Source organism: Pecten maximus, chromosome 5 (genome assembly GCF_902652985.1).
Source record: "Pecten maximus chromosome 5, xPecMax1.1, whole genome shotgun sequence".
NCBI lineage: Eukaryota > Metazoa > Mollusca > Bivalvia > Pectinida > Pectinidae > Pecten > Pecten maximus.
Window position 1 is genome coordinate 51,219,332 of NC_047019.1, and position 24,128 is coordinate 51,243,459.

Here is a 24,128-nt window from a genome sequence, read left to right on the forward strand (position 1 = left end):
TCGTATTAGTAATACACGTTCCTTTTAATTATCAAAAACTAAGGCGCGTTCGTATACAGCCATAATAACACAAAAGGTATACGCCCCTGAATACATAAAGGGGGGGGGGGGGTGTCATTCATTTCTTGTATCCCGAGCCGAGCCCGAGCTTTGGATATTTTCGCTTTTCTCTTTAACGGATGGACTGATTAAACCCATTTTCTCTACATTTGTTTGTGTTGATATTTGCCACTTAACCGTGCCAGCAAAATTTCATGAAAATAAATGTTACTCTTGAAATCGCCGATTTTCATTTTTCAGTGGTGGTGGTGGTGGTGGGGGGGGGGGGGGGGGGGGGGGGGGGGGGGGTCATTTCTTGTATCCCGCACTCAAGCGTGACTATTCATAAAGGCAGCGGAGTGAGGACAAAACCCGGAATGCACTCAAGCGTGAAGAGATTTTGGTGATTTATTGTGTTTATTAGGTCATATCTCCAATATTACTGAATAGATTTTTGTCGGACACCAGCAGCAAAAAGGTCGATTTATCAAAAGTGGTGGCCGAAATGAATTGAGGTGGTGTGAAAAATTAGCAAAATCATCAAAGTTACATGTCAATTAATTTCGATCTTTATTGGTCCATAGCTCTTTTATTACTGAACCGATTTTTGTTCAGGTTTTACTCTAGGCAAGATAATTTTATGGGCTTTAAGCTGATATAACTTTTATTAATATTCATTACAAATTCGGTGCAAAAGTGGTGGCCGGAATGAACCTTGGTGGTATTCCTGGGCGCCATTTTACGAGTATGTACAATGTATGCCCAAGCCGATACCACACTACGTACATTTGTACGTCTATACTAAAACAACATATATAGGCCTACACGGGTAATGTTTGGATCATTTGCGACACGCTTGGCCAATGCATTGTCACTATTGGACATTGAAATCATGCGTTGGGTCATTTTTGTGTCACGCTGCTCTTGAAGAGGATCGTGACTATATATTGGTCCTCTAAAAGCATTTAGGCATGTAGTTGCAATGCGAACAAGTTTGCCAATAACTGACACGATAACATTTGAAGGAAGTTTTTCTTTAAAGAATGTCATTTTCTTCAAACGACCATGGTATGCCTCGACAACCCAACGAGTTTTGGTACACGTTCTGTCTTCATTTGCCTGGAATAAATCAACTTTAGATTTTCCAGCAGGCAGAAAGGTTGGCATCTTTGCATCATACTCTATCTCAGCAAGAACACCAAGGACATCCCTGAACCCACGATCAACTGTGACATTGTCATGATTGGCAAGCCAAGCCTTTCGAAATTCAACATTGTCAATGATGAGTTTGGTGATTGACGCATCATTGACACTCCCGAAGTATGGTCCAATAGTGTCCAGTACATAGCCATCTGGTAAAATAATGGAATGGTTCGAACTTGAGATAAATTTGAATTCCATCTAGGATTACGCTAACTTGTACATGTTTTTGTAAACACTGTGTTATGGTCCATTGCTTCCTCGCTTGTTATATGATTTATACCACGGTATTTTGGCACAAGGGAGATGTTCAGAGCCTCGATGACCTTGTGGAAATACCTGGAAAGCGATGATTTGGATTTTGCGGTCAGATATGACAATTGCCTCCATGACAGGCCAGTTTTTAATATTGCCCAGAAGAAACGAAGCAAGTCTTCAGAGCTCAAATCATCCAAGACACTTGGTATGTCAGGTTTGCAAAGAGCAATCATTTCCCTGAATTGCTCTAAATTCCATCCTGTCCATGAAAGGCAGTCAGAATCAGAGAGCGTGGCCAACCTTAATTTTGAGGCACTTCCTTCTTTGGATATGTCGTGAATTATCTCAAGCAGGTCATTTACGACTGCAGAGCCAGCATCCTCGTCAATCGTATATTTTCTCTTCTTTCTTAACAACATTCTTCTTCCTAATGTCTCCCTTGAAAATGCCTCACTTTCGACCTTTAGTTGAGCGTTCGCCCCTGTGAGGAAGGCTTTGGGTTCTGTCCCCTAGCCGAGACATACCAGAGTCTTTAAAAATGGGAGTTGCTGCTCCTGCTTAGCGCTCAGCATATTAGGAGTGGGACGACTGGTTCGCCCGTTGTCAGTATAATGTGACCGGGTGGGGTGTCCTGCTGGGTGTCTTCGGCATTATGCTTCAGTGAGATAGCACTATAAATCGGCAAAAGTTCCGGCCTATCACAAGGAGACTTAACACGAACATATGGCAGCCTCCCAGGATACACATACGCACTCACCACACGCATGCATGTCGCACGCACGGGAGGCCGTCCTTCAATGACCTTAGCTGTTAATAGGACGTTAAACAAAGTAAACCAAACCAAATCAAACCATAGATATTTAACATAATGGTCCAAATAATTGCCAAATATTTTGGGTGAACATGGCTTAAAATTGGCTTAAAAATATAGGCATTTTTTGGGTTTAAGATTGTGTAATTTTTTAAATAGATATGTTTTTGTTGCATATATGCATCAATAATTTGCAGTAAATATCACTCTAAAGAAAATGATAACGTTTTGAAGCAAACAAAAGTAGTATGCGTTATTTTGACTAAAAATGGAACCCTGTTACACTCCCATGTAGGGTGACATTAAAATGGTCTTAGAAAATGCCTCTGGGACATTTTGATTTTTTTAAGCATATTTAATGGGTTGTCTCATATAGTACTACAAATATCTCCCGGTAATCATTAAATTGGCTCGTGGGCAAAAATCAATGTAACCTGTAACAGGTCCTCTGCACAATTATGCAAAACTGTAAGGTTTGTCATCATTCTATTAATTTATTTTGCAATAGAAATAAAGTAAAAAGATGAATTTTGAAAGAAAAGAAAACTAATGTTAGACTGAATAGCCTATTTATATAATATCCATGAGCAGAAGTGTGGAGGCCGCGGTTCAACTTCTGCCGGTAGTTTTTGATATATTAACATCCAAGCACCATTGTTTGCATAATTCTTCCAGTTTTAATAATCTTTTCTGTAGGCTTTCACAGGTATTGGATAGGATAACTATGTCATCTGCGTACATTAAACAGTCAATTCGGCGGTCATTGATACTTACATGGTCAGGGGTATTTGATAATAAATCAGGTATGTCATTAATAAACAATTTGAATAAGTTTGAACTAAGGACATCACCTTGTCTTACATCTATGTTAGAGTGGAATGGTTTTGTTATACGACCGTTTACTTTAACACAAACATTTTTTCTAGTACATGCTCTTTATAATATCGTAAAATTTACCATTGATATCAAGACTTAGGAGTCTATGTTTTATGCCAGAATGGATAACCCTGTCAAAGGCCTTCTTGAAATCAACGAAACAGGCACAGAGTTTGCCTTTTGGTATGTTTGTATATTTGTCAATGAGGGTTTTCAGGACAAAGATGTGGTCTGATGTCATTTACTTCTGTGAGAATCCAATTTGAGATGGATGAATGGTTTTATTGGATTTATAGAAATTGTTAAGTCTGTTGTTTAGGATGGTATTAAACAGTTTCCAAGCGTTCGGCTTATAGCAATTCCCCTGTAATTTTCTGGTTTTTCTGGGTCTTGGGACTTGATTATTGGGGTTATGTATGAAGATGACCATTTAGTCGGATAGTACCCTGATGAAAGAACCAGATTAAATAGTTTTTTTTATATGGCTGGGTTCAGGTGGCTAATCCCTGCTTTTATCATTTCATTGGGGATTCCATCCAGACCAGGGGATTTGTTAATTTTCAAATTACATACAGCTTTTGATATTTCATCTGTAGTGATTCTGAAGTCGAGTTCTCCAAAGGATCTGCTCCGTTCCATCGACTTCACCTGATCATTTATCATTTTTTCTCTTGCCAGGTGAGCCTGAGGTATAGTGTTTAAATTTGTAAAATATTCAGTCCACTTCTCTGGTGGGATTTTATTGGCGCCAGAAGTGTTCTCATTATCTTCTTTTAAGGATTTTACCATGAACCAATATTTTTTCGGATCATTTTCCCGCAAGTTATCAAGCTTACTTAGGATCTCTTGTTTAAATGTTCTAAATTTGTATTTGTGTAGCTTATTGTATACTCGGTAAAATGTATAGTATCGTCCTCGGATTATTGGGTCATTGGGGGATTTCGAAAGTAGAGCACCCTTGTTTACAAGTTCCTTGCGTTTATTTTGAAGGTCCTGGTCAAACCATTTTTTATTTCTGTGCGTTGAGATTGTCCGCAATTGAGATTTCTTTTTTAATTTCACTGATTTAGATGCGGCGGGTTTCATAATGTCGCTGAAGTTCCTAACTGCTGAATCAATACCAGAGTTATTGAGTTCAAATGTTCCTTACACATGCGCAATAATAAATCGAAGTAGCGTAGGCGCTTAACTTATAAAGCAGGAGCAAAAGAGTTCCCACGCAGGTCAGCGAGTACTCAGCCAGAGTAATAGCAGGATAAAACTTATCTTATCTTATCTTATTATATTTGAGAGGTTCATCATTGATTACAAACCATTTTATTTTGGTTATTTCTCAAATCTTTATCGGCACAAGTACTGAAGGACCTTAAAAATTGATTTGAAATTTATGACACGGATAAAGAGGATTTAAGTTTTTCCTGAATGCTTTAAGTTCGCGATTAGGCTTTTTCTTTCATACCAGAATCAGAAACATATATATAACATACTAGATTCTACATGTTTCTGCCAGCATGTAACTAAGAAATATTCCTATTAGACCTATCAATATTTCTAAAATGATCCTGAATAATGTCGTCGTAATGAAAGTTAGAAGTACTCGAACGCACCCCAATGTCCTCCCACCACGGTAGGATCACAATCCCATGATCATGATGAGGATGCTTCGTTGTTAGAGAAGACAGACAAGCCATGGATGCGGACGGGCTGCCTCTCGTAGGTCCCGGGGTGGATTACACCAAGGTAGATATTTAATTAGACCACTTCCACATAACAAAACAGTTTATTACCGCAGATAAAACCTACTAGTCTCGTCTCTCAAAACTGGTGTTTATATCCAGTGTACTCATGATTGGGACAGTTAAGTATCGCACTGTTAAAGGGAAAACACTGGCTTTTATTCCAAAGCGGGACTGTTGACAGTGTTGTTCTGCAAAGCACAGACGGTAGTCAAAAGTAGCGACAGATCTGTAACGTGCACTGGGGGTACAACGGAGCGGTCATCCATCCAAGAGCTGACCACGACTCGTACTCCAATAATATTAGAGGTTTACACGACAGGAAACTTTTGACAGGCTGTCATGTAACATATCTAACAATGTAATCAGGTGGAATAAGACCTCATATACGTATAGGAGTAGACTCGACGTTGCTTAACTTTCGATAAACGCTAAACAGACACGACACTCAACCGCACAGCCACAAAAGCTAGCTATTGGACTATGCAGCTGAAATGCCCATATCCATGAACCATCAATATCAGATTCACATGACCTTCTTCGCCGATAATCTTCTTCCCAAAGCTTCCATGGGTTCAACCTGGCATCCTCAGCAAAAACAACTGTCCCTCTTGTTATAGCGGTACCGCCTCATGACCAAACACCCTAGTCACCAACAAGTCTTCAGGAACATTGTGCTTCCCATGCTGTCCCAGGGCACCCTACAGGATACCAGGCCCGTTCGCTGCTACAAAATTATACTTGCACTGGGGGTACAACAGAGCGGTCACCCATCCAATAGCTGAAAGCACTTGACATTGCTTAACTTTCGATAAACAGACATGACACTTAACCGGACAGTCACAAAAGCTACCTATTGGACTATGCAGTTGAAATGCCCATGACCCATCACAGATCTAAAGAAATGTGAAAGTTAGTCACATATGGTGGTTTGCACATTTCTGAATGTTTTATGACATCACAAATAGTCACACGGAATGTTGGATGAACTTATTAACACTTGACCAATGATTTACATGTAGATGCCTACAATAAAACCCAATATAGGTTGCTGGGAACGGCGGACGGAATTACAAATTGGACCTTTCTACTAATGTTGACTCGCTCACGAAACAGCCACAAGGGTGCCGCTTGTTCTATGGACACTTGTACACAGGATAAACACATTAGTGGTTCTAATTACCGTGGCATTAATTAGTGGTCAGTAATTTTATGGCAACAGGCTGGAGTGTTATTCATTTCCAAAGCACATATCAGTATTTATAAGACAAGTCACCCAAACAAAGACACATAATGTACACACTGTATCCGTCAGACATAACAGTATTTATAAGACAAGTCACCCAAACAAAGACACATATTGTATACACTGTATCTGTCGGACATATCAGTATTTATAAGACAAGTCAACCAAACAAAGACACATAATGTATACACTGTATCCGTCAGACATATCAGTATTTATAAGACAAGTCACCCAAACAAAGACACATTAATGTATACGCTGTATCTGTCAGACATATCAGTATTTATAAGACAAGTCACCCAAACAAAGACACATAATGTATACACTGTATCTGTGACACATTTCAGGTAGAGGCTATACACCAGAAGCGAACCCTAGCTTTCCTGAACCACTTTGTGAGCCACACTGCCAGTTTCCTGAACCGTTTTTCATGTGTATGTGAAGAGAAACTGGATCACATGTCCAGCCGACTACAGCAGCTGGAGATCACAATGAATATTCTAGAAGCCAAGGTAAACACTGCAGGTCGATAAATCTGCATGTGCATTTGATATTTATAATTACACTTTAATCATTGGGATGCATACATATGAGATGTCTGATTGAATCACCTAATTGTGCGATTACACTTCACAAATGCTTAGTATGACTGCATCGCTGATCCATATTGCAAAATTACACAATTATTGAATGTGTCATATCATGGACTAATATATAAAGTAAAACCCCACTTACTTAATCCCGCATTATTTGAATATCCCTTAAATTATTCGTCAACTTGTTCACTTGGTCCCAACCACGTCTTTATATATTCTTTATAAATTAAGTTCGGATAACTAACTGCTATTTGTTGAATACCCTGCATTCCTCGAACCTTTGTTTATCCCCTACCTTCATATTCATAGTAATACTCCTACCTATTCATCAAACAGGGGCCACACTAAAAATTTATAGCTCAGCTTATTGGTCCAAAGGACCAAGGTGAGTTTATATTATAGTCTATAGTTATCACTCAGTTTGTCCATCCATCCATTGTTTTTTTGGAGATCTCCTCTCTGAACTTAGTATACATTACGATCATGATATTCTTGTGTTTCCCTGAAGAGAATTTTGATTCAGGTGTTTTTGCGAAAGTTATTGCCGTTTATTTTATAATTCTATATTTTGTTAAGCGAGCGCTCCTCTTACATTTTTCAAACTTGGAATGTTTAGATCCCTACCCCATTACCATATTATAGAATTACTGGGCATCAAGATACATCTCCACCCCATTATCATATTATAGAGTTACTGGGCATCAAGATAGATCTCCACCCCATTAATTACCATATTATAGAATTGCTGGGCATCAATATAGATCCCCACCCCATTACCATATTATAGAATTACTGGGCATCAAGATAGATTCCCACCCCATTACCATATTATAGAATTACTGGGCATCAATATAGATCCCCACCCCATTACCATATTATAGAATTACTGGGCATCAAGATAGATTCCCACCCCATTACCATATTATAGAATTACTGGGCATCAAGATAGATCTCCACCCCATTACCATATTATAGAGTTACTGGATATCAAGATACATCTCCACCCCATTACCATATTATAGAATTACTGGGCATCAAGATAAATCTCCACCCCATCACCATATTATAGAATTACTGGGCATCAAGATACATTTCCACCCCATCACCATATTATAGAATTACTGGGCATCAAGATACATTTCCACCCCATCACCATATTATAGAGTTACTGGGCATCAAGATAGATCTCCACCCCATTACCATATTATAGAATTACTGGGCATCAAGATACGTCCCCACCCCATTACCATATTATAGAATTACTGGGCATCAAGATAAATCTCCACCCCATCACCATATTATAGAATTGCTGGGCATCAAGATAGAACTCCACCTCATTACCATATTATAGAATTACTGGGCATCAAGATAGATCTCCACCCCATTACCATATTATAGAATTACTTGGCATTAAGATAGATCTCCACCCCATTACCATATTATAGAATTACTGGGCATCAAGATAGATCTCCACCCCATTACCATATTATAGAATTACTGGGCATCAAGATACGTCCCCACCCCATTACCATATTATAGAATTGCTGGGCATCAAGATAGATCTCCACCCCATCACCATATTATAGAATCACTGGGCATCAATATAGATCTCCACCCCATTACCATATTATAGAACTGCTGGGCATCAAGATAGATCTCCACCCCATTACCATATTATAGAATTACTGGGCATCAAGATACGTCTCCACCCCATTACCATATTTTAGAATTACTGAGCATCAAGATAGATCTCCACCCCATCACCATATTATAGAGTTACTGGGCATCAAGATACATCTCCACCCTATTACCATATTATAGAATTACTGGGCATCAAGATACGTCCCCACCCCATTACCATATTATAGAATTACTGGGCATCAAGATAAATCTCCACCCCATTACCATATTATAGAATTACTGGGCATCAAGATACGTCCCCACCCCATTACCATATTATAGAATCACTGGGCATCAAGATAGATCTCCACCCCATTACCATATTATAGAATCACTGGGCATCAAGATAGATCTCCACCCCATTACCATATTATAGAATTACTGGGCATCAAGATAGATCTCCACCCCATTACCATATTATAGAATTACTGGGCATCAAGATACGTCCCCACCCCATTACCATATTATAGAATTACTGGGCATCAAGATAGATCCCCACCCCATCACCATATTATAGAATTACTGGGCATCAAGATAGATCTCCACCCCATTACCATATTATAGAATCACTGGGCATCAAGATAGATCTCCACCCCATTACCATATTATAGAATTACTTGGCACCAAGATAGATCTCCACCCCATTACCATATTATAGAATTACTGGGCATCAAGATAGATCTCCACCCCATTACCATATTATAGAATCACTGGGCATCAAGATAGATCTCCACCCCATTACCATATTATAGAATCACTGGGCATCAAGTTAGATCTCCACCCCATCACCATATTATAGAATTGCTGGGCATCAATACAGATCTCCACCCCATCACCATATTATAGAATTACTGGGCATCAAGATAGATCTCCACCCCATTACCATATTATAGAATTACTGGGCATCAAGATACGTCCCCACCCCATTACCATATTATAGAATTGCTGGGCATCAATATAGATCTCCACCCCATTACCATATTATAGAATTACTGGGCATCAAGATAGATCTCCACCCCATCACCATATTATAGAATTGCTGGGCATCAATACAGATCTCCACCCCATCACCATATTATAGAATTGCTTGGCATCAAGATAGATCTCCACCCATTACCATATTATAGAATTACTGGGCATCAAGATAGATCTCCACCCCATTACCATATTATAGAATTACTGGGCATCAAGATACATCTCCACCCATTACCGTATTATAGAGTTGCTGGGCATCAAGATAGATCTCCACCCCATTACCATATTATAGAATTACTGGGCATCAAGATAGATCTCCACCCCATTACCATATTATAGAATTACTGGGCATCAATATAGATCTCCACCCCATTACCATATTATAGAATTACTGGGCATCAATATAGATCTCCACCCCATTACCATATTATAGAATTACTGGGCATCAAGATAGATCTCCACCCCATTACCATATTATAGAATTACTGGGCATCAAGATACGTCTCCACCCCATTACCATATTATAGAATTACTGAGCATCAAGATAGATCTCCACCCCATTACCATATTATAGAGTTACTGGGCATCAAGATACATCTCCACCCCATTACCATATTATAGAATTACTGGGCATCAAGATACGTCCCCACCCCATTACCATATTATAGAATTACTTGGCATCAAGATAGATCTCCACCCCATTACCATATTATAGAATTACTGGGCATCAAGATACGTCCCCACCCCATTACCATATTATAGAGTTACTGGGCATCAAGATAGATCCCCACCCCATCACCATATTATAGAATTACTGGGCATGAATATAGATCTCCACCCCATTACCATATTATAGAATTACTGGGCATCAAGATAGATCTCCACCCCATCACCATATTATAGAATCACTGGGCATCAATATAGATCCCCACCCCATTACCATATTATAGAATTGCTGGGCATCAAAAGATAAACGTCATCTTGTTATAAAAACTAGGCCCTAGGGTCTTTCCTCACCCCTAAAGAAGCAGTTCCTTTGTTATATCTTTGAAACCATTGAGATCCCAACCCCATATCTGTTCATACATGTAGCATTTAGTTGTTGGGCATCAAATGATATATTGCAATAATGTTGTAAAAAAAGGGCCTGGGGTCTTTCTCCACCCTAAAGGACTTACCAGTATTTACAGGTATTTACCAGTATTTTCTTGGTTATATTATTAGCTCACCTGGTCCGAAGGACCAAAGTGACCTTATGCCATATACCGTTGCGTCCGTCGTCCGTCCGTCTGTCAACAATTGACTTCTTCTTCATAACCACACATCAGAATTTGACCAAATTTGGTCAGAGGCATCCCTATGGGGTGGGGCTGACTCCCAAGGGTCTGGGGGGCGGGGCCAAAAGGGGTCAATTTGGCTCTCTTAATATAAACGACTTCTTCTCTGAAACCAAGCAATGGATATCGCTCATATTTGCCTGGTAGTATCACTATGGGGTGGGGATTAAAAATTGTACAAATGATGGAGCTGACCCGCCAGGGGCCTGAGGGGCGGAGCCAAATGTGGTCAATTGGGCTATATTGATATTAGCGACTTCTTCTCTGAAACCAAGCAATGGATATTGCTCATATTTGCCTGGTAGCATCACTATTGGGTGGGGATTCAAAATTGTACAAATGGTGAGGCTGACCCCCCCGGGGGCCTGAGGGGCTGGGCCAAGAGGGGTCAATTTGGCTGAATTGATATGAACAACTTCTTCTCTGAAACTAAGCAAGGGATATCGCTCATATTTGCCTGGTAGCATCCTTTTGGGTAGGGATTCAAAATTTTATAAAGGAAGGAACTAGCCCCCACTCCCCCCGGGGTGCAGAGGGCGGGGTCAAAAGGGGTCAATTGGTTTAAACAACTTCTTTTATGAAACTAAGCAATGGATATCACTCACATTTGTGTTGTAGCATCCCTATGGGGTTGTGCCAAAAGTCAATTTTATTTCATGGATTAATGCATTTTTTGGCATAAAAACCTCATGTACCCATATAAAATGCCTATGATAAATTGACATAGCAATACCAGTGACAAATATACTTAATCATCATTCTTGTTTCATATCTCATGAAATCCGGGTGAGCGATACAGGCCCTCTGGGCCTCTTGTTGAAACCATTGTGATCCCCATCGCATAACACTGTACTGTAAACATACTCTATTTGACACAATAAAATTTTAGAGCCTTTCTGAATTTTAACAGATTAGTGCATTGATGAATTTGCGTACCAAAACTATTTTATATAGCAAGAGTATATAGAAAATACAATAAGCGTAGTCATAGTTTAGCGTAATACTTTCAGCGCGAAAAAAAGTTTGTATAAGACTACCACTAAAATATGTATGATTAATTGTTTACAGTATAGCATTGGGAGGCATCAAAGGATAAAGGTTATCCTGATATAAAACTAAGCCCAGGGGTCTGATGTAAAACTAAGCCCTGCAGGGGTCTGATGTAAAACTAAGCCCTGCAGGAGTCTGATGTAAAACTAAGCCCTGCAGGGGTCTGATGCTAAACTAAGCCCTGCAGGGGTCTGATGTAAAACTAAGCCCAGGGGTCTGATGCTAAACTAAGCCCTGCAGGGGTCTGATGTAAAACTAAACTAAGCCCAGGGGTCTGATGTAAAACCAAGCCCTGCAGGGGTCTGATGTAAAACTAAGCCCAGGAGTCCGATGTAAAACTAAGCCCTGCAGGGGTCTGATGTAAAAGTAAGCCCTGCAGGGTTCTGATGTAAAACTTAGCCCTGCAGGGGTCTGATGTAAAACTAAACCCTGCAGGGGTCTGATGTAAAACTAAGCCCAGGGGTCCAATGTAAAACTAAGCCCTTGCAGGGGTCTGATGTAAATGGAAGCCCAGGGGTCTGATGTAAAACTAAGCCCTGCAGGGGTCTGATGTAAAACTAAGCCCTGCAGGGGTCTGATGCTAAACTAAGCCCTGCAGGGGTCCGATGTAAAGTTAAGCCCTGCAGGGTTCTGATGTAAAAGTAAACCCTGCAGGGGTCTGATGAAAAACTAAGCCCAGGGTTCTGATGTAAAACTAAAAGGCCCTGCAGGGGTCTGATGTAAAACTAAGCCCTGCAGGGGTCTGATGTAAAACTAAGCCCTGCAGGGGTCTGATGCTAAACTAAGCCCTGCAGGGGTCTGATGTAAAACTAAACTAAGCCCAGGGGTCTGATGTAAAACTAAGCCCAGGAGTCCGATGTAAAACTAAGCCCTGCAGGGGTCTGATGTAAAGTTAAGCCCTGCAGGGGTCTGATGTAAAACCAAGCCCAGGGGTCTGATGTAAAACTAAGCCCTGCAGGGGTCTGATGTAAAACTAAGCCCAGGGGTCTGATGTAAAACGAAGCCCAGGGGTCTGATGTAAAACTAAGCCCTGCAGGGGTCTGATGTAAAAGTAAGTCCAGGGGTCTGATGTAAAACCAAGCCCTGGGGTCTGATGTAAAACTAAGCCCAGGGGTCTGATGTAAAACTAAGCCCAGGGGTCTGATGTAAAACCAAGCCCAGGGGTCTGATGTAAAACCAAGCCCAGGGATCTGATGTAAAACTAAGCCCAGGGGTCTTTCCCCATCCCAACAGACTTTGTTCCTTTTAACACAATCATGTTACAAAAACAATCACAGGGGTCTTTTCACACCTCTAGGGAGTCTGGACTTTGTTAATGGGTTATATTTTTGAAGCAGTTGAGACACCCACATGCACCTCTTAACCATATACAGAATTGTTTGATATCAACAAACAAATCACTTTCCTTGCAAGAATTTGCTTTGGCCAATTTAACTCAAACTGCTTTCAGCTCTTCCATACTTAAACTTAAAAGTGTTTGCTTAGAATAGATTTACAGTTTGAAAGGTCATTCAAAGTTCAAGGTCACTGTTACTATCAATAAAAAATAAGTTTCCTTGCAATAACATTAGCTTCCTTTGGGCAAATCAAACTCAAACTTCATTTAGTGTATCTTACTGAAAGTGCTTGCTTGTGATCGCTTTTCTGTGTCAAAGGTCAAGATCACTGTTCTGAAATAAAGACAATTTGTTTCCATGCAATAACTTTACTTTGCTTTTGCCAATCAAACTTATACTTCATACAAGGTTTCTTTCTTAAGTGCTTACTTGCAATTGCTTTTCTTCTGTGAAGGTTAAAGGTGAAGGTCACACTTACTTTACATAGAAATCAAGTGTTCATGGGTATAAGCTCTTTATTTTACTATCAAAAATGTATTAGTTAGTATACGTGTTTTGTTGGCTTTTATGGCAGAGTACTTGGGGTTTGTCAGTACTTTGTCCGTCTGCCTAGCTGGCCATCCAGACTTTTGACTAAAATGTTGTTTGTGCTGTTTTTCAATGAAACTTAATATGGTGTTACACTGTGATTTGCAGATGTGCAATAAGGAAAAAAACATAAGGTCAAGGTTACTAAAAATACAACACAAAAATACTGCCAAAAAGTATCGTCTAACCCCCTGTACAGAAGTTCAGACTTTTCAGATAATACAATGTGAAATGCTGATGCACATTATGGGTATAAATACTTCCTTAAGGTCAAGATCAAGGTCGCTAAAGATCTAACCTGGAATATACGTCATATAAGGCCCATTGAAATGGCAAAATGTCCTGAAGTATCACATGCATGATAATACTCTGTGAAATACAGATATATGTGCAATAGGAATTTAAGATATTGCTAATGTTAAGGTTATGGTCATAGTGTAATTTGTATATTTGCAGCATATAAGTAGTAATTTTATGTCAGTGTATGACTTAGATTATGTCCAGGTATGGACACATTGAGGCCCCCACTGATGTGTCAGTAATCTAGTTTTTCCCTATCCTGAAAGGGAATAAAACCCCAGCATCTTAGAGATATGGGATCGTGCTATCCACTGTATCTGATCTGTACATTTACCTTACCATCATTTAATTACTATTTCATATCCAGCTTACATCAATACCTGGGTTAGAGAACATCACAGCTCCAACAAGTGGATCTACAGCAGCACCAGATGTCCCAACAAGTGCCCCACAATCCACCAATTCTGCTGGCCAACAGGCAGGAGACAACCAACAAGGTGTTCCTCCAGTAAGTAGGACTTGTCAGACAAGCAAACAGGTGTTCTCCCAACTAAGTAGGGCCTGTCAGACAAGCAACCAGATATTCTCCCTAGTAATAAATACCTGTCAGACAAGCAACCAGGTATTCTCCCTAGTAAGTAGGACCTGTCAGACAAGCAACCAGGTATTCTCCCTAGTAATAAATACCTGTCAGACAAGCAACCAGGTATTCTCCCTAGTTAGTAGGACCTGTCAGACAAGCAAACAGGTGTTCTCCCAACTAAGTAGGGCCTGTCAGACAAGCAACCAGATATTCTCCCTAGTAATAAATACCTGTCAGACAAGCAACCAGGTATTCTCCCTAGTAAGTAGGACCTGTCAGACAAGCAACCAGGTATTCTCCCTAGTAATAAATACCTGTCAGACAAGCAACCAGGTATTCTCCCTAGTTAGTAGGACCTGTCAGACAAGCAACCAGGTATTCTCCCCAGTAAGTAGGACCTGTCAGACAAGCAACCAGGTATTCTCCCCAGTACAAGTAGGACCTGTCAGACAAGCAACCAGGTATTCTCCCTAGTAAGTAGGACCTGTCAGACAAACAACCAGATATTCTCCCTAGTTAGTAGGACCTGTCAGACAACCAACCAGGTATTCTCCCCAGTACAAGTAGGACCTGTCAGACAAGCAACTAGGTATTCTCCCTAGTTAGTAGGACCTGTCAGACAAGCAACCAGATATTCTCCCTAGTAAGTAGGGCCTGTCAGACAAGCAACCAGGTATTCTCCCTAGTAAGTAGGGCCTGTCAGACAAGCAACCAGGTATTCTCCCTAGTTAGTAGGACCTGTCAGACAAGCAACCAGATATTCTCCCTAGTAAGTAGGGCCTGTCAGACAAGCAACCAGGTATTCTCCCTAGTAAGTAGAACCTGTCAGACAAGCAACCAGGTATTCTCCCTAGTAAGTAGGACCTGTCAGACAAGCAACCAGATATTCTCCCTTGTAAGTAGGGCCTGTCAGACAAGCAACCAGGTATTCTCCCTAGTAAGTAGGACCTGTCAGACAAGCAACCAGGTGTTCACCCTAGTAAGTAGGACCTGTCAGACAAGCAACCAGGTGTTCACCCTTGTAAGAAATACCTGTCAGACAAAGTGTTTGTATTTCCTTGGATACACTGAAGTGTTGTTCTTTCTTAGTTACACTGAAGTGTTTGTTCCCTTGGTTACACTGAAGTGTTTGTGTTTCCTTGGTTACACTGAAGTGTTTGTGTTTCTGGGTTACACTGAAGTGTTTGTGTTTCCTTTGTTACACTGAAGTGTTTGCATTTCCTTGGATACACTGTAGGGTTGTGCTTTCTTAGTTACACTGAAGTGTTTGTGTTTCCTTGGTTACACTGTAGTGTTGTGCTTTCTTAGTTACACTGGAGTGTTTGTGTTTCCTTGGTTACACTGAAGTGCTTGTATTTCCTTAGTTACACTGAAGTGTTTGTGTTCCCTTGGTTTCACTGAAATGTTTGTGTTTCCTTGGTTACACTGAAGTGTTTGTGTTTCCTTGGATACACTGTAGTGTTGTGCTTTCTTAGTTACACTGAAGTGTTTGTGTTTCCTTGGTTACACTGAAGTTTTGTGTTTCCTTTGTTACACTGAAGTGTTTGTGTTTCTTTGGTTACACTGAAGTGTTGTTCTTTCTTAGTTACACTGAAGTGTTTGTTCCCTTGGTTACACTGAAGTGTTTGTGTTTCCTTGGTTACACTGAAGTGTTTGTGTTTCTGGGTTACACTGAAGTGTTTGTGTTTCCTTTGTTACACTGAAGTGTTTGTGTTTCCTTGGTTACACTGTAGTGTTGTGCTTTCTTAGTTACACTGAAGTGTTTCCATTTCCTTGGATACACTGTAGTGTTGTGCTTTCTTAGTTACACTGAAGTGTTTGTGTTTCCTTGGTTACACTGTAGTGTTGTGCTTTCTTAGTTACACTGGAGTGTTTGTGTTTCCTTGGTTACACTGAAGTGCTTGTATTTCCTTAGTTACACTGAAGTGTTTGTGTTCCCTTGGTTTCACTGAAATGTTTGTGTTTCCTTGGTTACACTGGAGTGTTTGTGTTTCCTTGGTTACATTGAGGTGTTTGTTTCCTTAGTAACACTGAAGTGTTTGTGTTTCCTTAGTTACACTGAAGTGTTTGTGTTTCCTTAGTTACACTGAAGTGTTTATTTCCTAGTTACACTGAAGTATTTGTGTTTCCTCTGTTACACTAAATTGTTTGTTCCCTTGGTTACACTAAAGTGTTTGTTCCCTTGGTTACACTAAAGTGTTTGTTCCCTTGATTACACTGAAGTGCTTGTTTTTATGGTTACACTTCTTCAATACCAAAAAATCAGGGGGTCACGATGGCTGAGTGGTTAAAGGTGTTCGGACACTTTATCACTAGCCCTCCACCTCTGGGTTGCGAGTTCGAAACCTACATGGGGCAGTTGCCAGGTACTGATTGTAAGCCGGTGGTTTGTCTCCAGGTACTCCAGCTTTCCTCCACCTCCAAATCAATGCACGTCCTGAAATGCCCCTAACTGTTAATAGGATGTTAAACCAAAACCAAAAAATCTCAGAATGAAGAAATTTGTCTGGTAGGGTTCCTGGGATATAGCCAAACAAAGTTTGCAAAAGCAAATGACTTAATGATATATTCAAGGCCACAGGTTATTTTAAAAGGTTACACTGCAATAGTTTTGTTTACAGCCTCCAGATGTCCCAGAAGTTGCTCCAGTTCCAGTGGAGGAAGAGAAACCAGATAATCCTGTTTCTAAAGATCCTCGCTATGCGAAATACTTCAAGATGCTTCAAGTGGTGAGAAAATTGCGAAATGAAGTGAATGTAATAAGTCGAGCAATTTCGTGGAAGAGATGATAATATCACAGTTTTCATTTTTTGTTTGTTTTTGATAGATGGAAATTTTGATTTAGTTTGATTTTAAATTAAATGAGATTTGTTATGTAGGTATATTGTGTATCCTCAGTTTTGTAACCTCAGATTCACATTTCAACAAAATGGCTGCAATTTTCTGGCCTCTGATTGGTTGGAATTTAAATTGGTTGTATATTAAGATATTGTCTGATCTTGATGAAATTTACTAAGTAGGTTTATCATGAGACAAATGTCACTTTTATAACCTTACTTTCACGATTCAACAAAATGGCTATCATTTTCTGCCCTCTGATTAGGTCAAAGTTAAAAAAGTGTCTGATCTTTATGAAATTTGTTGTGAAAGTAAAACTAAAACTGCCTAAAACAAATGTTTTTATGGCCATATTTACAGGGGGTACCTGAAGCAGCAATCAGGCCTAAAATGAAAATGGATGGACTCAATCCAGACTTACTTAGGTGAGTTTCTTTAAAATGCAAGGACATTTTTATGTACTGAATAATCATATCACTTCACATCATCAAATAGTATTAATATGGAGTATATTAAAAATATGATTAACCATTTAAAAGGACACAATGTTTAGATTTTTTTTTTTTTTTTTTTCGCCGGGCATTCGCTTTCCTACAAAAATGTCGAAATGCTTGATATTAGACTATAACAGAATGTTACCACTTCCTGTGAAAAGTTGACAAAGATCATTATAAGCTTCAAATTTTCAAAATCAACAATCAATGACATGTTGTTAACGTTTGCTGTTACAGTTTCGATCTGAGGTAGCTAAGTGATCATGTGACTGTAATGTGAATATTTATGATAAAAATCTAGGTCTGTAGCTAGTATGTACTGTGTAGTACTATGAATTGTAACATTGTTTTCATCAAGACTGTTTGAGACAGAGATCCACCATCTTTGTATTATATACATGTACCATTGATGTGGTAGATACAATTTAATTGGTGTATGTAATTGGGACAGTTGGTCCAAACTGTTCACAGGACACATAATTGTTTTGTAAATGTACCTAGATTGACTGTATAGTTGTTTTGTAAATGTGCCTAGATTGACTGTATAATTGTTTTGTAAATGTGCCTAGATTGACTGTATAATTGTTTTGTAAATGTGCCTAGATTGACTGTATAATTGTTTTGTAAATGTGCCTAGATTGACTGTATAATTGTTTTGTAAATGTGCCTAGATTGACTGTATAATTGTTTTGTAAATGTGCCTAGATTGACTGTATAGTTGTTTTGTAAATGTGCCTAGATTGACTGTATAATTGTTTTGTAAATGTGCCTAGATTGACTGTATAATTGTTTTGTAAATGTGCCTAGATTGACTGTATAATTGTTTTGTAAATGTGCCTAGATTGACTGTATAATTGTTTTGTAAATGTGCCTAGATTGACTGTATAATTGTTTTGTAAATGTGCCTAGATTGACTGTATAATTGTTTTGTAAATGTGCCTAGATTGACTGTATAGTTGTTTTGTAAATGTGCCTAGATTGACTGTATAATTGTTTTGTAAATGTGCCTAGATTGACTGTATAATTGTTTTGTAAATTGACTGTATAATTGTTTTGTAAATGTGCCTAGATTGACTGTATAATTGTTTTGTAAATGTGCCTAGATTGACTGTATAATTGTTTTGTAAATGTGCCTAGATTGACTGTATAATTGTTTTGTAAATGTGCCTAGATTGACTGTATAAGTTTGTGTTTGCCAAAGGCTATACTGTAGATAAGTATGTAGCATGTGATAGAGTCCACGCCTGAAGTAACTTAAACATCGTTTATTTTCTATAGCACACCAGATGCCCCAGCTCCTCCTGCCAAAAAGAGTGATGACAGTGATGATGACTTCAGTGATGAAAGTGATAGTTTCAGTGACTAAACATAATCAATGTATATTGTGATAATTCATTCCAAGGTTTCAATGACACTGGAGACTACTGTTTATTTGGTGATAACCTGCAGCATTCTCATTCAGCAGAGTACAATAAATTATTACCTGGTAGTATATTGACTCATCATAATCATCAGATACAACAGTGATAATCAATTGAGCTGGACGTTGTCCCATAGTAGACTATATCTACTCAATGTCTAATTACCCATGAACTAAGATGTTGTCAGATTATGACGAGTCACTGGTTAAAAGCTGTAGCGAGAAAGACCTTAAGTTTGCATGTTTGGTCAATTCAGTGGATGCTATATGTATTAATTATTTATTTATACAATTTCAAATAAAATAATATTTTACATGCTATTGTTACCTTCTGAGACTATCAGTGTCTGGTAAAATGATGTCTGGTGAAGTAGACATGATCATTTGATGAGTACCTTTCATCTCACAAAAAATTGCCAATTGTGAATTAGCGTTGTGTAATTTTATTTACTCCTGCATATTTTCTTACAAACTCACACGCCTGATTAACACCACAGACATAAGGACAGTACTTAGGCGAGATATTTTTGTCAGAGGAACATTATTATTGGGGTAAAATTACCTCTTACACATTGAATGTCAACTGGAACTAATTTAGGCACCACACAATTAGCAGGAGCACATCATTTAGTTAATGGTCTGTCCTATAATAAGTGTAGTTTTAGGTTCCTGGTCCATTTAGTTAATGGTCTGTCCTATAATAAGTGTAGTTTTAGGTTCCTGGTCCATTAAGTTAATGATCTGTCCTGTAATAGGTGTAGTTTTAGGTTCCTCGTCCATTTAGTTAATGTTCTGTCCTATAATAGGTGTAGTTTTAGGTTCCTGGTCCATTTAGTTAATGGTCTGTCCTATAATAAGTGTAGTTTTAAGTTACTGATCCATTAAGTTAATGGTCTGTCCTGTAATAGGTGTAGTTTTAGGTTCCTGGTCCATTAAGTTAATGGTCTGTCCTGTAATAGGTGTAGTTTTCGGTTCCTGGTCCATTAAGTTAATGGTCTGTCCTATAATAAGTGTAGTTTTAGGTTCCTGGTCCATTTAGTTAATGGTCTGTCCTATAATAAGTGTAGTTTTAAGTTCCTGGTCCATTAAGTTAATGGTCTGTCCTGTAATAGGTGTAGTTTTAGGTTCCTCGTCCATTTAGTTAATGTTCTGTCCTATAATAAGTGTAGTTTTAGGTTCCTGGTCCATTTAGTTAATGGTCTGTCCTATAATAAGTGTAGTTTTAAGTTCCTGGTCCATTAAGTTAATGGTCTGTCCTGTAATAGGTGTAGTTTTAGGTTCCTGGTCCATTTAGTTAATGGTCTGTCCTGTAATAGGTGTAGTTTTAGGTTCCTGGTCCATTTAGTTAATGGTCTGTCCTATAATAAGTGTAGTTTTAAGTTCCTGATCCATTAAGTTAATGGTCTGTCCTGTAATAGGTGTAGTTTTCGGTTCCTGGTCCATTAAGTTAATGGTCTGTCCTATAATAAGTGTAGTTTTAAGTTCCTGGTCCATTAAGTTAATGGTCTGTCCTGTAATAGGTGTAGTTTTCGGTTCCTGGTCCATTAAGTTAATGGTCTGTCCTATAATAAGTGTAGTTTTAAGTTCCTGGTCCATTAAGTTAATGGTCTGTCCTGTAATAGGTGTAGTTTTAGGTTCCTGGTCCATTTAGTTAATGGTCTGTCCTATAATAAGTGTAGTTTTAGGTTCCTGGTCCATTTAGTTAATGGTCTGTCCTGTAATAGGTGTAGTTTTAGGTTCCTGGTCCATTAAGTTAATGGTCTGTCCTATAATAAGTGTAGTTTTAAGTTCCTGGTCCATTAAGTTAATGGTCTGTCCTGTAATAGGTGTAGTTTTAGGTTCCTGGTCCATTTAGTTAATGGTCTGTCCTGTAATAGGTGTAGTTTTAGGTTCCTGGTCCATTAAGTTAATGGTCTGTCCTGTAATAGGTGTAGTTTTAGGTTCCTGGTCCATTTAGTTAATGGTCTGTCCTGTAATAGGTTTAGTTTTAGGTTCCTGGTCCATTAAGTTAATGGTCTGTCCTATAATAAGTGTAGTTTTAGGTTCCTGGTCCTTTTAGTTAATGGTCTGTCCTGTAATAGGTGTAGTTTTAAGTTCCTGGTCCATTTAGTTAATGGTCTGTCCTGTAATAGGTGTAGTTTTAGGTTCCTGGTCCATTAAGTTAATGGTCTGTCCTGTAATAGGTGTAGTTTTAGGTTCCTGGTCCATTTAGTTAATGGTCTGTCCTATAATAAGTGTAGTTTTAAGTTCCTGGTCCATTAAGTTAATGGTCTGTCCTGTAATAGGTGTAGTTTTCGGTTCCTGGTCCATTAAGTTAATGGTCTGTCCTATAATAAGTGTAGTTTTAAGTTCCTGGTCCATTAAGTTAATGGTCTGTCCTGTAATAGGTGTAGTTTTAGGTTCCTGGTCCATTTAGTTAATGGTCTGTCCTATAATAAGTGTAGTTTTAGGTTCCTGGTCCATTTAGTTAATGGTCTGTCCTGTAATAGGTGTAGTTTTAGGTTCCTGGTCCATTAAGTTAATGGTCTGTCCTGTAATAGGTGTAGTTTTAGGTTCCTGGTCCATTTAGTTAATGGTCTGTCCTATAATAAGTGTAGTTTTAAGTTCCTGGTCCATTAAGTTAATGGTCTGTCCTGTAATAGGTGTAGTTTTAGGTTCCTGGTCCATTTAGTTAATGGTCTGTCCTATAATAAGTGTAGTTTTAAGTTCCTGGTCCATTAAGTTCCTGGTCTGTCCTGTAATACGTGTAGTTTTAAGTTCTCTACCAAAATACTCCTCCTCAGACATAAGGTTCATTATTGAATACTGATGTATTAAAGACTAAAGGCGCACTATAAAGGGGAGTAGACTTACAAGAGCGAGGTGTCCCATTACCTATGGAACCCTTAATAGATACAGCAGGTTATTCCCGTCAGAGAATTCGATTTGAGCAATCGAATACTGTAGCCTATCGGATATTTTCAAATCAAATTTGAACAAACAAATAAACAGACCGATCGAAACTAGAAATTGTCATGGACAATTTGACGGGCTTTTCACACCCTTGGCAAACTTTAGGCAGAAATGACCCTAATGACCTTAAATGAATGTCATCAATATCAAAGACCGTTGTAGCCCTAAATCCCTGCTTGCTACGCGCCAGTATTAGAACAGTAACGTTTAGTGCAGTCCGGATCTATTTGTGGATCCCTTGTTTATAGGACTCGCACAACTAAATCAGCCAATCAGCTGGTGTTTCGCCTGAACCAAGTCCCTGAGGAAATGTTGTTTCTTAGGTTTGTAGCTGTTTTCCTGAGTAAATAACATATGAAATGGGTACTTCCTATATACGAGAATAAAGTGTAGGGTCTTGAGGTTCGGAAAATCAAAAATATACACTCCTACTGAAAATAGAATGGCGTAGGATTCCCCAGGTGGGGGTTCCCCAGTGTACTGTTAATGTCGGGGTTACTGTCTTTCGAGTACCCGTGTGCTCTAATATGAAATTAAAGCTATACAATAACAACATTTATCCGATAGAAAAAACTTCAATCTTTAATTTGATATAAATTTCACATAATTTGAACTTCAAACGAGCGAATAAAGGGATGGGGTCACTAGTAATAACATATAGTAAATTATTTAGTTGTGTGAGTCCTTATACTTCCTCCTCATGTTCCGGTTCATTATTTAAAAGTTCCTCTCGCACTACGAGCTGTGATTGTGATCCTTCTAAATAGTGGTGACGGGCCAATGTTATGTACCATACTGACCCGTAATTATGCCGATCTTCACCTGGAACTCGCTGTAGTCACGCTATTGATGCTGGGGTTACTTCCCCTTATACACAAAACGATGAAGGAGACAGAAAGATTCTAAAGCTGTGATGAAGTGATCAATGGATACCAGTCACAGCAACCTATTAACTGATCAGTGATTCAAAACAGATCAATTTTTTAAAATGTTTAAAATTAGATCAGTTCATGTATCTATTACACAAACATATCGACTCAAAATATGTTAGTACTTTTCGGTGGCGTAGGGAGTCGTCAAAAAGAGGGGCCCACTAAACAAATCGTATGCCATCTCCGCAAAATAAGCCAATAATTATCATTTCAACATCCCATGATAATTTATGTAGTACAAAATATGTTATTTACGCAAATACGCAAATCAGGATATATTATTTTCGAAAGAGGGAGGGGGGGTCCAGTAATTTAGTGATAATACCAGCGCCGTAGGCGCAAGCCGATTTTTTTTATTTTTGTTTTTGTTGCGAGGGGTCTGGGGGCCGCCCAGCCCTGGTAGGGGGTTCCAGGGGGGGCAAAGCCCCCCGGCGGAAAATGAATATAGCAAATTTGCAATAATTTGGGATCAGGCGCGGATGTATAATTTTCGAAAGGGGTGGTCCAGTAATTTAATGATAATGAGAGCGCCGTAGGCGCGAGGCGATTTTTTTCCTTTTTTTTCTTTTTGCGAGGGGTCTGGGGACCGCCATGCCCTGGGTGAAGCCCCCCCCCCCTCCCCAGTGGAAAATAAGGTAGCAATTTAATTTCTCCATTTTTAAGGCTATAAAAAATTTCCTCCTCCGAAAAAAAGGGAAAATTTACCTAGAATAGGTATTCATTTAAAAAACTTCTAATATTTACTTAATAATTGACAGGTTTTTAACTTTTCGAATCTGATAGAATGTGTATCTAAAGCGAACCGTATATGCTGCTTATTTGTCGACCTCAGATGCAAGTGCCGTTTCATGTTATACGGTGTTTCCCACTCGTACCTGTC

At 39.0% G+C, this 24,128-nt stretch overlaps 1 protein-coding gene across 1 annotated transcript; it reads left to right on the forward strand.

Moving 5' to 3' along the window:
* The first annotated feature begins 4,771 nt into the window (after positions 1–4,771).
* On the forward strand, positions 4,772–19,681 carry LOC117328306 (WASH complex subunit 3-like). The gene is made up of 6 exons (XM_033885829.1): positions 4,772–4,924; positions 6,514–6,678; positions 14,397–14,537; positions 17,234–17,341; positions 17,811–17,875; positions 19,223–19,681. The coding sequence occupies exons 1-6, from the start codon at positions 4,874–4,876 to the stop codon at positions 19,308–19,310; spliced, it is 618 nt and encodes a 205-aa protein (XP_033741720.1). The 5' UTR covers positions 4,772–4,873; the 3' UTR covers positions 19,311–19,681.
* The last annotated feature ends 4,447 nt before the right edge of the window (positions 19,682–24,128 follow it).